This window comes from Capsicum annuum, chromosome 11 (genome assembly GCF_002878395.1).
Source record: "Capsicum annuum cultivar UCD-10X-F1 chromosome 11, UCD10Xv1.1, whole genome shotgun sequence".
NCBI classification, from domain to species: Eukaryota; Viridiplantae; Streptophyta; class Magnoliopsida; order Solanales; family Solanaceae; genus Capsicum; species Capsicum annuum.
This window is the reverse complement of record NC_061121.1, coordinates 223,053,786-223,069,425: the sequence shown is the minus strand read 5'-3', so window position 1 is coordinate 223,069,425 and position 15,640 is coordinate 223,053,786. Positions and strand designations below refer to the sequence as shown.

The window sequence follows — 15,640 nt, the reverse complement described above, 5'->3', positions numbered from 1 at the left end:
AAGAGCCAAAATCTTAATGAAAAACAAATGCACTTAATGATCTGAAGTCTGAATTATTTAGATTCATACCTTCATTATGTGCAAACAAATAAAGTGTAAGTGGGGTTTGAAAAGTAAGTATACATAATTTATACTACTATCTCACACATGAGATGAAACTATTTTCAATAAATCTCCTGTTCAACATATGCTACCAGTACCTAAAAGGTAAAATAGAGAGACTGATTTTGATATAAATCAACTCAAGATACAATAATTTTAAGAAGGTAGTAAAAGAACAAGATACAATAGAAACCTTCCACCCAAACATTGAAAACAAAATTCCACATCACCTTTGTTTACATTTTGTTCTCACCCAACCAACACACAGCCAGATAGACCTACCTGACAGAAAGACGCAACGGTAGAACACAAAAAACCAAGAAAACAAGAAGAAAAATCAAGAACAACTCCCCCCTGCCTCCAACCCACACGCCAAAATGGCCATATCTTCTTCTGTTTCACTTCATGTCAAGCTTCCAATTCCTTATACTAAAGCCCCATTTCATAGATTTTCTTCAAATTCGCGTTTAGTGCCCACTAAGATTTCTTCTAAATGCTGTTTTCAGACTTCAAAGTCAGTAACTTTGTTCAAGTGCTGTGCTCAAAGACAGTCAAGTGAACTAAAAAATGAAGAAATTAAAGGAAAAGTGGATAGCAGGGAACAAGTTTATGAATTTGAAAGACTATTTTCTAACCTCAATCAAGCAACTTTGAAGAGAGAACCAGGTATTTCACTCTTTTCGAGCCCGTTTGGATTGACTTATTCTAAGTTCATGTTAGAGTTATGGCACGAATTTTGGTTGATTCGGTCCAGAAAATTTTGCGGTGCGACCCATATTAGTGTTTTTTAATGGGGTATGTGGTGGTAGAATAGGTCAAGCCAGATCTTTATGTTTTTTGACCTAGGAATTATTTGTATGCATATATTATATAAGTGCAATTAGTGGGTCTATTTTAATTTTTCAGAAATTACGTCGCTCCACATTGTACTTCTCTCCTTTCATAGTGAAACCTCCTCTGCCTCTCTGATCGTGATTTTTTTTACAAGGATTTTCACGTAAATCTGTGTGTTTTGTTTTCTTTCTGCTTGTGGTTTACTTTATTTCTGCCCGATTTCTAACAGTTTAGAAGTTAAAATAATTTAAGCACTTTTATCGTGTTTGGGAAAGATAAAAAGGTGCTTTTCAGCACTTGTTTTCAAGCTAAAAAGGCAAAAGTAAGTCAAAAGCCATAAGTTAGAATTACTAACTTAGACTTTTGGCTTATAGGTCAAAAGCTATAAGCCCATCCAAACACCCACGAATCAGGCTTGACCATATTTGTTTGATCACCATAGATAAATCCAAGATTTGAACTTTGTAGGGTTTGAATTGTAGTACATTGACCTTAGTAATTGGGTTCTACATTTAGTAGTATGTATTTAGTACTCCCATTAACTGGCGTTGCGGTGTGGAGGATGCGGATTAGGGTAAAGGATTAGTGTGTAGGAATTCGTTTGTAATAGTAGGGGAGAGTGCTTTGTTGGTGTCTGGAGTTTCTTGTTTGTGGTGTTTTGGTGATGTTGATGATTTTGAATAGAGAGTTTATAGAATTATCTTGTGGTTGTCTTGTTCCACTACTAAAAAAAATCAGAAAAAACGACCACAAAAACTGACCGCATTTGCGATCAAAAAACCGACCAACACTCGTCGGAAAAAACGTGGTAGCTTTTTTAAAACCGATGACGTGTGGTCGTTTTTTTTTTTAAATATATATATTTAAAATTCAATATTATTTTTAAAAAAAAATTTAAACAAAAATAATTTTTTCAAAAGAAACCGACCACATGTGGCTAGTTTTGTATTTAAATTAATTAATTAATTTATAAAAAAAACCGACCACATCTGGTCGATTTTATTAAAATTAATTAATTACTGCAATTAATTTAAATACAAAACTGACCACATGTGGTTGGTTTTATTAAAATTAATTAATTAATTAATTTAAATACAAAATCGATCACATATGGTCATTTTTTTAAAATTAATTAATTAATTTAAATACAAAACCAACACATGTGGTCGGTTTTATTAAAATTAAATAATTAATTTAAATACATTTTTTATTTAATAAAATATTTTTTAATTAATTATAGTAAACCGACCACGTGTGGTCGGTTTTTAGAAAAATTACTAGAAAAACCGACCACATGTGGTCGGTTTTCTGGAAATCTTAAAAAAAAAAAAACAGCATAACAATCAAACCAGCGTAACAATCAAACCATCATAACAATCAATCAGCATAACAATACAAACATTTAAAATCAAGTTATTTACAAAATTTATCAAGGCTCCAAATCCAAACTACAAAACATACAAAAGTCTAAAAACTACGACTCATCGTCCTCTTTGTCGTCCGCATCCTCAACCTCACACACAGGATCGATTCCTCCCCTGTGGTGTAATAATCATCTAGTGGGCCTAGACCTTTTGCAGCACGAACTGCATCACCAGGACAAGGAGGAAAAATCCCTGCAGATCGAATTAAAGAGTTGATCTGCGCCTGCATCATTTTGATTTGTGATGATGTTTCCTCCTCCTTCTGCTTCGCCCTCTCAGTCTGTGCAGCAAGCTCTTTAGTGAGTTCAGAAACCGTATTTTTTAGTAAATCAACGGTTTCTCTATCAGCTGATGAGGGATAGGATGTATCGCCGAACGAAGACCTAATATTCTAGCTAAAGCATTTTCTGTGTACCCGTAGTATTGGCATCTAACCGGAGAACCCACAGTTTGTTTCCAGAACTCTTCCTCTACATCTTCAGGTATTGTTTCACCCTGATTTTCAGGAGGCTGAGTACTACCATACTCATTAATGAACTGCATATATTTGTCCTATATTCAAAGTAAATTTAAAATTAATAGCAAAAAGTTATGAAACTACTTTTACTTGAATAATATCAACTTTGAGAAAAAGATTCATAAATACAAAATTTGATTCTTACATCGGTAGCTTTTGCACGAGGCTCAACCCAGACGTCTTCATCAGTTGGTTTCTTTTTCTTCCTTACATGGGTCGCCTCGAATACCTCATGTTGTTGTATTTCCTACCCAATTTTTGTTTCTGCATATGATAAAATTATTAATCTTCCAATAATTAAAAATTTAAATAGAAACAAACAGTTAAACCTGTAAAAGTTACATACCATTTTTTGCTCCACGGTAATCCGACTAACTGCTCCCGTAGTATGTAGAAAGCCACCCTTGGATGATGCCCTGACTTTCTTTCCTTTGTCACTCAACACTTGGTATTCATCGCTATTCCAATAGCGAAGATAATCTTGCCACATGGGTTCGAGTATAAACTCTGGTTGTACCCTCTTCGTTCTGGCTTAATCCAACAGATCGTTCATTCTGAGTCTTCTTCTTCTATGAAAATTCTTTCGTATAGCATGGTCATTTGTTTCATCCCACTAGTAATATTTCTACAACAAAAACAAAAGTTTAATATTCAATTTTTTGTTCTAACAATGTGTTAAGTAGTCGATAAGTTAAATCTTTACCTAAAATTCTTTAAACATTTCATTTTTATCAAATTCTGGAACCTTTTGTCAACTGGTCCAATAGCCATTGAAGTGCTGACAAATGCATTTAGTCGTAATTTTTGCAATTCCATCATCCGGAAAAAACCTACAACACAAGATCAAACATTAATTTTATAGAGCATAATAATCTAGTAAATGAAAAATGAATAATGTTGTTATATTTAGAAATCTTACCCTACTCTATATGGAATAATATACCGCCTCCGATAAGCATCTCTATCTCCGGGCAGCGGAACAAGTGCCGGTGGATGCACTGGTGTGGGTGGATCTGAAGCACCGGATGGTGTGCCTTTAAGATGAAGATCTGTCAACCCAATAGATCCAGTAGAATCACTGTGAGAACGTGGGTGACTACTAATAGAGGGTATTGCAGACGATGGTAGATGACCGTATGTGCCAGCGATTGTCTGAGAATGATGCGACGACCCATGAAGTGGACCCACATGCGTAGGAGCAGGAACTGAATGATGCGAAGGCGGTGGGAGCAGAATGAGTCGCTGTAGACCCATGAAATGACCCACGTGCGTAGGAGCAGGAACTGAATGATGCGACGACCTAGAATAAAAGGGTCGTGCTGGCACGTCATCAAATCGACCCTCAGATATATGAATATCTAATGGTCGTCTATAAGGCGGAGGTTGTTTTTTCTTTTTTTGTCTTTGTAGGATCAACTTTTTGCTTACCTTTGTCACCTTTACCTCCCATTTAGATTATGTAAAGTTAACAAGTAGTTAGTCCTTACAAAATGAATATAACAAAACACCTGTGGTAAAACATTCCAAGTTACTAATTCACATTTCAAATCACTAAATCAGTAGTGAAACAATATATTACTACATAAAAGATGGAAAAGTGACAACAACAATCTTACACAGTATATTACATATCAATCTTAAACAAGAAACATAAAGGTAAATAGTACAAAGCATAAAGACATCAATACATAATAAATACAACCTACACAAGATATCGGATGCAAGCTTCTGTTTCATCCACTCCTCTCCAATATGATGTAGCATCATTATCAATCCATTCCTTTAATATTGACCCCAAATACTTGAATGCATGGATAGTTAATGCACTGAATAATAATGTAGGAATTTTAATGGTATGAATAACAATACAAGAAATGTTATGTAGGATTACTTGTTTAAGGAAAATTTTGTTTTTAAATATTTCAGGACTTTGGTTGAATTAAATTATGGGTATAGTTGTATTGGTGTTGGGACTAATATTAAAGCCAAACACTCTGCTCTTTATGCCCGAAATGTAAAACCAAAGTTCTTTTAGAATTTTTTTAATGGAAATCTTGTCGTTTTATATATTTGCTTAACTTTCGTTGTTAATTCTCCAGGAAGTCTCAGCAGTGCCATTTTTCTAGTTGCTGGCACCACTGTACGTTTTCTCTCCCTTTCTCAATGTGTGAACTCTGCATTCTTATGTACTTTATTTATATGTATGCACATAGCGTCATCCGAAATTTTATGTGGTTGTTACATGTCAAAGCTGGTACTTTTGCACGGTCAACTTTCTGCTGCTTTTGAAACAACTGATCGTCTATCTGTCCCTAAATTGCTTTCCCTTTCTTAGAACATCATCATTTTCATGATATTCAATAAATCTCCAAATTTACGTTACTGAAAGATAGCATCCCATCCAGTCTTATTATACCAGAAACTTTAATTAAGTTAGATTTAGTATAACTTCAAAGCCATTTGCTGATTGACAGTGATTCTTTGTCTTGAGCCGGGGGTCTATCGGAAACAACCTTTCTGCTTCTCCGGAGGTAGTGGTATGGACTGCATACATTTTACCCTCTCCAGACCCCACTGTGTGGGAATACACTGGGTTTGTTGTTGTTGTTGTTGTTGTATAACTTCAAAGCCATGTATTTACAATTATGAGGAAGTTAATGAAGCAACCTTGTATGGACACTCATTTCTTAATATATTTTCCTGATTAAGGTGAAAGATTTTGATTTCCTTAAAGAAGTATGAGAAAGTAATGTGACGTGCATGAAAAGGGGAGGTTGCGGATTTCAAAATATGAATACATTAGTTTTTCCTGGCTATGTACATTGTTTCCTTCTATGAATATCAACAATTCACGAGCATATTCTGATTGCAGATTCTTTCTCAATTGGCATCATGTCAACTATGCCTTTACTCTTGATTAACAAGAATGAAAGGAGTAGCAGGAAACTAACATCTCTGTGTCTTGAATAGGTCGGTGCAGGTATTCTTGCTATTCCTGCAGTCACACAGGAATCTGGATTTCTAGCCTCTTCAGTAATTTGCATTGTGTGCTGGATTTATATGGTAAATGATTCAGCATTCTTTCTACTTTGTCATTTTTTTCAACATTCTCAAGAATCTGTGGAAAACCAGCACACGTGTAAAAGTCAACAACAACAACAACATACCCAATAAAATCCCACAAGTGAGGTCTGGAGAGGGTAAAGTGTATGCAGACCTAACCACCACCTCGGAAAGGTGGAGAGGCTGTTTCTGAAATCCCTTGGCTCAAGTGTAAAAGTCGATTACTTAATTCACTTGATGCCACTATGGTTTCTTCTATATAATAACCTCCACATATAGAATGTTATTGTTTATATTTCTGACCGCTACATCTGATTCCTCTTTACCTTCCTCCATCCCACTCCTAAACCAATCCTTGATTTTTGGCACTAATAAGATTCTTGAAATCCAAAATGGCGTAGGTGGTGACTGGACTACTTATTGCAGAAGTAAATGTGAAGACAATGTGTGTGCTTGGTTCAGGTGGTGTGTCATTGGTAAGATACTTATTGATCTGAGCATAAATTTTCTCCTTCTTCCTTATTCAGTAAATGGTTTTATTAAAATTTAGAAATTTGAATTTCCATTTTCCTTTTCCGTGTTGGATATTTTAATATTAAACTGAGATCCTCCTCTCTCAAACCAGATGTCATCTGTCGTCATCCAATGATAAATTGGAAACAAAGGTGATCTTATTTACATGTAAAATGTTTTAGAAAGATGGTCTTATTTCACATTAGTTTCTTATGAACATTTAAATAGTGTCGTCTATACTTCTCATCACGCTAAGACTTTATTTGAAGCTGTTTCCTCAGTTCCTCAGATGTGGTAGCCATGCTAATCTGAGATGCTTGGTTTTCAACTAATTCCATTCATTTTTTATCTCAATGGGACACGACTATTTCAGGTGTCAATGGCCAGGAGAACTCTAGGAAATACAGGAGTGCAAGTAGCTTGGTAGGTTGATCTTACTTTGTTAATGCTGCAAAAAGTGGTTATCCTTATTGCTTGGATCCCAAAACTTTTTCCTGTGAACACAAATCTTGTTACAACAATGATTTATCAACTGCTTTAAGAGAAAAAAGAAGAAAAAAGTTCAGTAATTGACATTTGATGAGATTGATTGGTGTATGTTAACCTATCGTTAGTTGATCTACAACCCCTCACCCCCATCAATGTTTTCTTAGTTATGAGGTTCCAATTTTATCTGTTCTATCTGTTATACACTCACATAACCAGTCAGTAATAACATGTCCCTTAGTTTCATATCCGTATCACTCCCTGAAACATTTTATTTGAATAATTTTCCATCTGATGAAACTGTATTTCTAATGGCAGCTGGTCCTACATTTTCATCCATTACGCCCTTCTTGTTGCTTATGTGGCTCGTTCTTCAGATATATTGACAACCTTCAGCGGGATTCCATTGTATGTTCAATCTCCCTTAAGATTTTGGATAATAATCATCAGTTATGTATTTTTATGCTTTATTTGATGATGGTTAATACACTCAAAATTATACCCTAATATGATGAACGTGGTAGCATGCAAATATAGTAACCCAACAAAAGGTTGAGATCGAATTCCGTTGGGGATAGGGAGAAATACTACAGATTGGATGAATACGAGATTGAAGCGTGATTTCTGTTCCGAGAAAGTAGAAAAGAGATTGTTTGTATCTAAAGTCTAAAATTGCAGTAATAACTTTGAATTTGACCATATGATTAAAAAACTGAGGTTGTGTTGCTGCAATGGGATGCATGCTCTTGGTTTCCATGCAATTACAGATAATCGGGTTTCTAGATATGCACTCAGTCCCCATGCTTTTCTCAATATGATTTTTCCAAATCTGTACTAGTTATTTAGATATGAACAACTGCTTATGCCATATAAACTCAACTTATTCCTAAGAGAATCTATTAAACAAGGATTAGCGTCTTGAGTTCATGCAAACTATTCTCACCAAATTCTAATCCGCCTTCCCAAGCAAAACTAAGATATTATAGTTATATTGATGTTTGCAACCACCAACCATTCAATAAAAAAATAAAAAATAGTTTGATATCCGAATTCCTGAAAATCATGCAATCACATGGTACCTTTATGAACTTTACACCTCCATTGAGTTCACAACTTCAGTAGAGGATTTAGCTACTCACGATGGAAGTAAAACAAAAATAAGAATTAATTGAAGTCATAATGCTCACCTTGAATTGAATTGAAGATGAAAGAACCTGTTCTTCATTCTTCCAAACAAGAGAGAGAAATATTCCAAACTGCAAACTACTAGAATGTAATTACTACAAATTATGCATGACTACAACAACAAACCTAGTGTATTCCCATATAGTGGGGTCTGGGGAGGGTGAAATGTACGCAGTCCATACCACTACCTCCGGGGAAGTAGAGAGGTTGTTTCCGATAAACCCCTGGCTCAAGACAAAGAATAATAATCAAAGTCGTAATAACGCATGAAAGAAGAAGAAATAACAAAAATAAGACACCCACAAAGTAATACCCCACACTGACGAACCAAAGGCACCCACCACCCCCATACCCTCCTACTATTAGCTCCAACCTTTGAACATAGTCCTAAGACTACCAGCCCGCTATCCCAAAGCTCTCCTAACTATTGGCTACGACTCCCCCACATGCACTAGCTTTCTAACCTAATTCGCGTTCTCCATACCTTCCTATCTAGGGTCATGTTATGCACGACTCATAACAAAAATCCTGTAAAAAGTATTTTTCATAGCCCACAAAATCAGAATCCTCTACAGATCAACCTGACTGGTGACATCATCCACCACGGCCCTTACATTGATCCACGATCAGTAGATTGTAAAACGATCCACGGTCCGCAGGTTCAGCCATAAGTCTTCCTGTTGGCTTGATCTTCTCCAGATGTGCAGACCGTGAATATGACATATGGTTTGTATTCCTCTCCGTATTTGATCTTCTGCAGAGTACCTTTTGCTTTTTGCACTCTCTCTGGACTTTTCCGCGAGGTGATCCACGACCCGTATTTCGATCCATGACTGTGGATGTCTCTTTTCCCGACAGTTCTTCAGATTTCCCTCCTTTTGACCATTTGACTTCTAAAAGCTACAAAACAACATTCTAACATCAAAAAACATATAAACATGCAAAAGGACATATAAAACTTAAAAGAGTTTGACTTTCCAGTTTATACTTCCTGAGAAATGTTTGATGCCTGATGTCATTGTGGACTATGTCCTTATGCTACTTCTTGGTCTTGGAGGTTCTACCTGCATTGCTGCCTGCCAGTCCTGAATATACTTGAGAGCAGGCATTTTAGAAATTGCCAGCATCAGCAAATAAAAGATTTACTTGAAAATGAATTCAATTACTCATATCCTTTTGCTATGTCCAAATCTAGGATCTAGACTTTGCTGACAGATTTAAGTTTTCTCTTGGTTTAAATGCATTAAAAGTGAATTTTGTCTTGGGTGTTTATTTGATTTTACACAATCATGATCAGAACTGTGAAGGAAAATGATGAAATGTCCAAATTTTATGCAACAGTTTTACATTCATCCACTGCAGTGTGATTTTCTTTGTAAATGGTGAAATTTACTTCCAGATAGGTTCATTTGCAATAGACAGCTGATAATCCTGCAGAGTTACTATTTCTTCCCTAAATAGTCAAAATGATATCTTTGGGATGTTCGGTTATTCCTGTATGTGTTACTTAAAAGCACCTTAAGTTTGCCATTAATTTCTCACAACTTCTTGGAGAATATTGTAAATTGTTTCATATGATTTTAGGTGTTGATGGAAGCATTATTATTGCAGATGGGAAACCGCGACCTTGTTTTCACTGCTTTTTGGAGGGATTTGCTTCGCTGGAAGGTTCACATTGTTTTCTCACTTTTGCTGATTCATGTTCCGCTTTTGTTATTATCATGATTAGTAACCCCTTGTTAAGAACCAATGACTACAAGTATGCTTTGCTTTTAAAAATAGTTTGATCCATGAAGGTTTAGTGCATCTTGTAAGAGAAGGTTGAGGGAAATTGTCTACAAAATAGATGCTCTGACATGCTTCCATATTCATATGAAGAATGGTCTAATTTCAAATTGAACTCTTTGCTCTGTGACCTTCCTCTGTGCTTTATGGCTCCTTAATTCTTTGTTACATCTGAAAAACTATACTCATCAAAAGTAAAACGAAATATAAACATCTGAAGAAAAACTTGTTATAACCCCCAACTTTTTCTTCCCTATTCAAAGATAGGATGCCATCTGCTTCACTAAATACTCACATTGTGTGTGAAATTCATTTCATGTAAATGGATTTGCTCTTTTCAACTGTTGGTAAAGTAAAACGTTGCTAAGTAATGGCAAAGCAATATCTTGTGCCCTGGATATTTTATACTCCACAGTTAACCTAATCGTTGTTCTCTTCCACATGGAAGAACAATTCCTTTCCTTTTTGAAAAACAATACATGATTTTCATCTTTAGAAAATTGCGAAAGTAACACATTTTCTAATTTTGTTTAGCCAGCGAACTATTGGAGCAGTTAACGCTGTCCTTGTGTTTGGAATCATCGCTTCTTTCACAGCTCTTGTGGTAATTTCCATTCTTGATTCAGTAGAAAAAAACTGCTATTATTATCTTTAGGATAATGTAGCTGTTTTACATTTTACTTTTCGGGTGCAGTATTGATATTCATCTTTGTGGACAGTAATTTTCGTATTTCACTGAAATTGGTGCCATCGTATCTGACTCATGCCAATATATGCCTCAATTGGTGACACCAACATAGGATAGCTGCCGCCTGAATTATTTAGATGGCCTGGAGTCTGGGGACTTTTAATGTTAGATGTTGCATGGGATGGTAAATGCTTCCTGCCAACAGGTTTGGCCAGTGGCGGGTCCAAAAATTATAATGGTAGATATGAAAAAAGTGAATTACTTCACATAGTACTACATGCATATTAGATTGGTAGATGATTATTTCATTCATTTGAACTTTTTAATGCTCGGAGATGCTTAGCTTTGTTTCTTGTTATTTATGCCATAGACATGATATTTCTTACTTTCCATGAGTGCAGACCTTTTCTGATGAATTTCTTCGAAAGGACATTAATAGAATTTCTATTTGAGATATTGGATGATTTAGTAAATGGTTCGTCCAACAGGTTTGCTTAATGGAAGTTCCTGAAGCTACATCTGGTGTTACATGTAAAAGAAGTGATAACTTCAAATGGGCCACTTAATAGGAACGTTATGTTAATAATGGTTATTGGCTAAGATGAGCTTCTTAATAGATATGGTCTGCTTTATTTGTCCTTTGTACGTGCTATATGCATGACAAAAAGGATTCAATACATTCCCATACATCTCGTGAAGACCAACAAACCAAGGTTCTAAGTAATGCACATTAAAAGAATGTTCATTGAGATACTTGCATGAGATGGTAAATGTTCATGTCAACAGGTTTTCCTAATGGCAGGTCGTGAGGCATATGAGTATTACATTGGTAGATGATTATTGGTGCATTTGCGGTTCTTAATGCTTATACTTGATCCCAGTTATTTGATGTTTATATACGCTATACAGATAAAGGATTTAATATAATCTCATACATCATGCCAAGACCAGAAAACAAGTGATGTTTCAAATAACAAATTTAAATATTCAATGGCAAATTTGTGCCAATATTAATCTATATCTTGGAAACACATGCGTCAAGCTTCATGTAATGCACTGGAAATGGTTGAGAGAGAAATCTTAATATCTCATCTTTTACGCTTAAGGTTGTTGCCAGTGGAGACTTGCATTGGGAGGCTCTTCTGAAAGCTAATTTTGAAGCTGTTACTCAAAGTATACCCATAATCGCACTTTCTTTTGTTTATCAGGTAACAAGTGTTCCTGATCAACTCATATAGTCGCCCTGGGATTGTGCATCTAAGTTAATCACTTGCTTTTCAATCGCAGAATGTCGTACCTGTTCTCTGCACAAATCTTGAAGGGGACCTGTCAAAAGTAAGGTGATTATCAGTATCTTGCTTGCATTACTGCAGCATATAGCATATATTCGCATACCTTATGTACTTCGGAATCTATATTTCTTGTTCATTTAATAACATGATTTTCACTCTTTGCTTCCTCTTCACTTAATATGATGCATTTGACTGGATGCCAAAACTAAGGAAATAATTTGACTTATATTTAAATCTTCATTGCTAGAAGCCCCCACTTTGTGGGAATACACTGGGTTTATTGTTGTTGTTGTATTGCTAGAAGAAACCATCCACAACATTTTTCTGAAAATATGGTCAGTGTCCTTTGTATAGGCTGCTTCACTCAGTCCATCTATGCTTTATTTAAGAGTTAATAATTAAAACACACACCTAAACTATCACCTTTTCGCGAGGTTCATACCTCAAGTGTAGCTCTCTTTGTATTAAAACACACCTTGATGCTAAGTTGGCCTACACACGCCTGTTGTCGATTGAGAACAAATATTTGGCCAACTTAGCATCGACGTGTTTTAATACAAAGGGAGTGATAATTTATGTAGGTAAAGGGAACAATAGAGATTTGAGGTATGAAACTCGCGAAAAACTGATAGCTTAGGTGTGTTAATTATTATTAACTATTTATTTACGTCCTATCAGTATTTCATGTAGTACTATATAGTTGGCTACTGCTATGTTCTAAATAAATTGATTGTTATGGTACCGTAGGAGCGCTATAGTTTTTGGGACAGCAATTCCCCTTGCGCTGTTTCTTGTTTGGGATGGAGTCATTTTAGGAACAATCACAACTTTTGGAACTGAAGCAGACAAGATTGCAGATCCATTACAGCTATTGCGGTCTACTAATGGAATCGTCGGGGTTGGCACTTATTTCGATGATCTACTATATTTCTTTATTGAAATTAAGTAAAATAAACAGGTACTGAGTTTTTCACCTCTTATATAAACATTGTGTTTGCAGCCAATAGTTGATATCTTTTCACTTCTGGCAATTGCTACTTCCTATATCGGATTTGTCTTGGGCCTCGCAGACTTTCTTGCTGACTGTGAGTGACTTAGCTATCTAACTATCCAATCCATGAACATGTAAATTTTCAAGACCTCTCATTAGCGAAACTTTGGATGCAGTTAGTATAGTTGTGAATGATTGTCTTGCATGAAATTTTTGATCACTATTTATGGGACAGCTCATTTTACCGAGTTTTATTCCCTCCCTTTTTGCTTCTCTTTGTGGAGTCGAGGAACAAAATTATGTCTCAAAAACTATATATTCCTTATTACCGTTTCATAGATGTTTTTGAGCTAATTCCACTAGCAACACTATTATCTTGTAGTTTTCGCTATATTATGTAACCTCTATAGGCGGGTTTGACCACTGTATTAAGTCTTAATTTTAGCACTCTTTATGAGGTCTAACTTATGCTTCACTGTATTAAGTCTTAATTTTAGCACTCTTTATGAGGTCTAACTTATGCTTTACTTTTGTTATTGAACCTGTTGGCAGTGCTGAAACTCCCATCAGGTCCTAACAGACCTCTGCCGTACTTACTTACTTTGGTTCCTCCGCTGATACTTTCATTGCTAGATCCAGAAATATTCTTCAAGGCGTTGGATTTTGCTGGAACCTATGGAGGTATGGAGACTTAGCTACATTATAACTTTCTTTTACTGTAGCCGGGCAGTTGGAAAATAATATGTACAACAGAAAGAAAACTTAGCTACATTATAACTTTCTTTTACTAGTTGGAGAATAATATATGTACAACCAAGAGAGAAATGGTGTACAAAGTGTCATGATGTCTAAGTTGCTGGGACCAACAATATTTTTGGAGTGATCTTACACTCGCCCAACAATATTTTTTAAGAGTCTGAGCACCATAGCATGAAGTACATTAAAGAAAAGAAGAAGATATCTACTATATTAGACAACTAATTCAAAATCAATAGAATTTACATTCTCCTCTCGAGCCTAGGGTCTGTCAGAAACAATATCTCTACCTCCCAAAAGTAGAAGTAAGGTCTGCATATACTCTACCCTCCCGAGATCCCACTCGTGCAATTACACTGGGTATGTTGTTGTCTCAAGAACATATACAAATGCTACCACATGCTGTTTGCATCGGATTAACGTAATGATACAGGGAATGAAGTTAAGTAGTTTTGTTGCATATTGTGCACCCCATGAGGATGGAGGTCTATATAGGTGTGGGTGGGAAAAGGATTGAAAAAGCAAAAATAGGTCAATCACCAATAGTAGCTTGATGTGCAGAACTGGAAAAATACTATCAGATACGGCGAGTTTCTTGGAAAGAACCTCATCCTTCTGGAAATCAAATCATACTTAATTTGAAACTAGAAAACTGTGAAGCATCTATTGGAAAAACTTTTTTTTCGAGTTTTTGCTCTCCAGAAGAAGCAGAGCCTTAACGCAATGGCAACAATTGTTGCCATGTGACTAGGTCATGGATTCAAGCCATAGAAGCAACCTTTTGCGGAAGTGCAAGGTAAGGTTGTGTGATCTAATGTGGTCTAGCCTTTCCTTGAACCCACAAATGATGAGTAGCTTAGTGCACCTACCTATTTTTCCCAGCTATTATTCACCTAGGAAGCGGAGCGATGAAGCGACGGTAAAGTTGTCTCGGTGTGAGCTATAGACGGGTTCGAACTTTGGAATCAGTCATTGATGCTTGGCATTAGGGTAGACTGATTACATCAATACCTCCTTGGTGTACGGCCTTCTCAAGACCCTACATGAATGCAGGTTGCTTCATGCACTGGGCTACCCTTTTTTTTGCTGACCCGGAAATTTTAACTTCACTTCGGAACGTAATTTAAGTGTGCTATCAGCTGAATATCAACGTCCGTCTATATGCTTATTCAATACTAACAATTAATTTGATTCGTGTGGTTGCTCCTTTGTAGTTTTGGTGCTTTTTGGACTTCTTCCAGCTGCAATGTCCTGGTCAGACAGATACTCAGAATCAGCTCAAACTCCCAACATACTTCCGTTGGTTCCTGGAGGAAAGATCACCCTTTCACTTGTTTTTGGAGGTGCAGCATTTGTCATTCTTTCAGAAATAGTAGAGAACGTTGCACATACATAGAGCTGTTGACAATGGAGGTGATTATATTTATGTTGTATCTGCTTGTGTCGACTCAAGTTACCACATTTGGCAGAATGTTTCTACCGGTGCTACTTAATTTGCAGTGTGTGATGTACAGTTTGTAGCTGCTGGTGAAATTGTTGTGAATATGATCAGGTGGATAGAAACAACACTGGAATAAAGCTCTCTCATAGGTTGAACTAATCATGTTGTATTCACTGAAATTATGAAAGGAAGTCATTGTCAATTTTATTTGATTTTTGTTTGAATAGAAAAAAGGCATCATCAGATGTGTCCATAGAAAACTCTCACTAACAAAATAATCATCTAGACATCATTTAGAATTTGTGTGTCACATCAACATCGATTGTCCACGACACAGTAGGAACGAACGAAGTAAGGCTGTCTATATGTGCATTATTTTCAAAGTTGGATGAGGCCAACCTATAATATAAGTTTTGACTCTCTTAACTTCTTTTCTCTGATTCTTTGATTTTTATGAATGAGAATGCAATATAAAACACAGTTATATAGACAGCCATCATTGAATATTAAAACATAGTTCCATAGACAGCCTAATCATGGCAATCCAAAGACACAGTTATATA

General features: G+C 35.9%; 1 protein-coding gene across 2 annotated transcripts; it reads left to right on the top strand.

Annotated features, from left to right (window-relative positions):
* The first annotated feature begins 271 nt into the window (after positions 1–271).
* On the top strand, positions 272–15,289 carry LOC107847933 (tyrosine-specific transport system). Of its 2 annotated transcripts, none has more exons than XM_016692545.2 (14): positions 272–768; positions 4,977–5,017; positions 5,848–5,940; positions 6,342–6,416; positions 6,827–6,876; positions 7,258–7,347; positions 9,736–9,792; positions 10,444–10,513; positions 11,704–11,805; positions 11,885–11,937; positions 12,637–12,787; positions 12,890–12,974; positions 13,433–13,561; positions 14,851–15,289. In XM_016692545.2, the coding sequence occupies exons 1-14, from the start codon at positions 480–482 to the stop codon at positions 15,030–15,032; spliced, it is 1,467 nt and encodes a 488-aa protein (XP_016548031.1). In that variant the 5' UTR covers positions 272–479; the 3' UTR covers positions 15,033–15,289. The 2 variants fall into 2 exon arrangements, with proteins under 2 accessions (XP_016548031.1, XP_016548032.1); XM_016692546.2 differs by having other exon boundaries at positions 278–768; positions 13,514–13,561.
* The last annotated feature ends 351 nt before the right edge of the window (positions 15,290–15,640 follow it).

Bases quoted from the DNA above. Each gene is read 5' to 3' on its own strand.
- LOC107847933 (XM_016692545.2), top strand. From the start codon at position 480: ATGGCCATATCTTCTTCTGTTTCACTTCATGTCAAGCTTCCAATTCCT. The intron at 5,018-5,847 runs GTACGTTTTCTC...TGTCTTGAATAG, and splicing joins TTCTAGTTGCTGGCACCACT to GTCGGTGCAGGTATTCTTGC. The intron at 6,877-7,257 runs GTAGGTTGATCT...TTCTAATGGCAG, and splicing joins ACAGGAGTGCAAGTAGCTTG to CTGGTCCTACATTTTCATCC.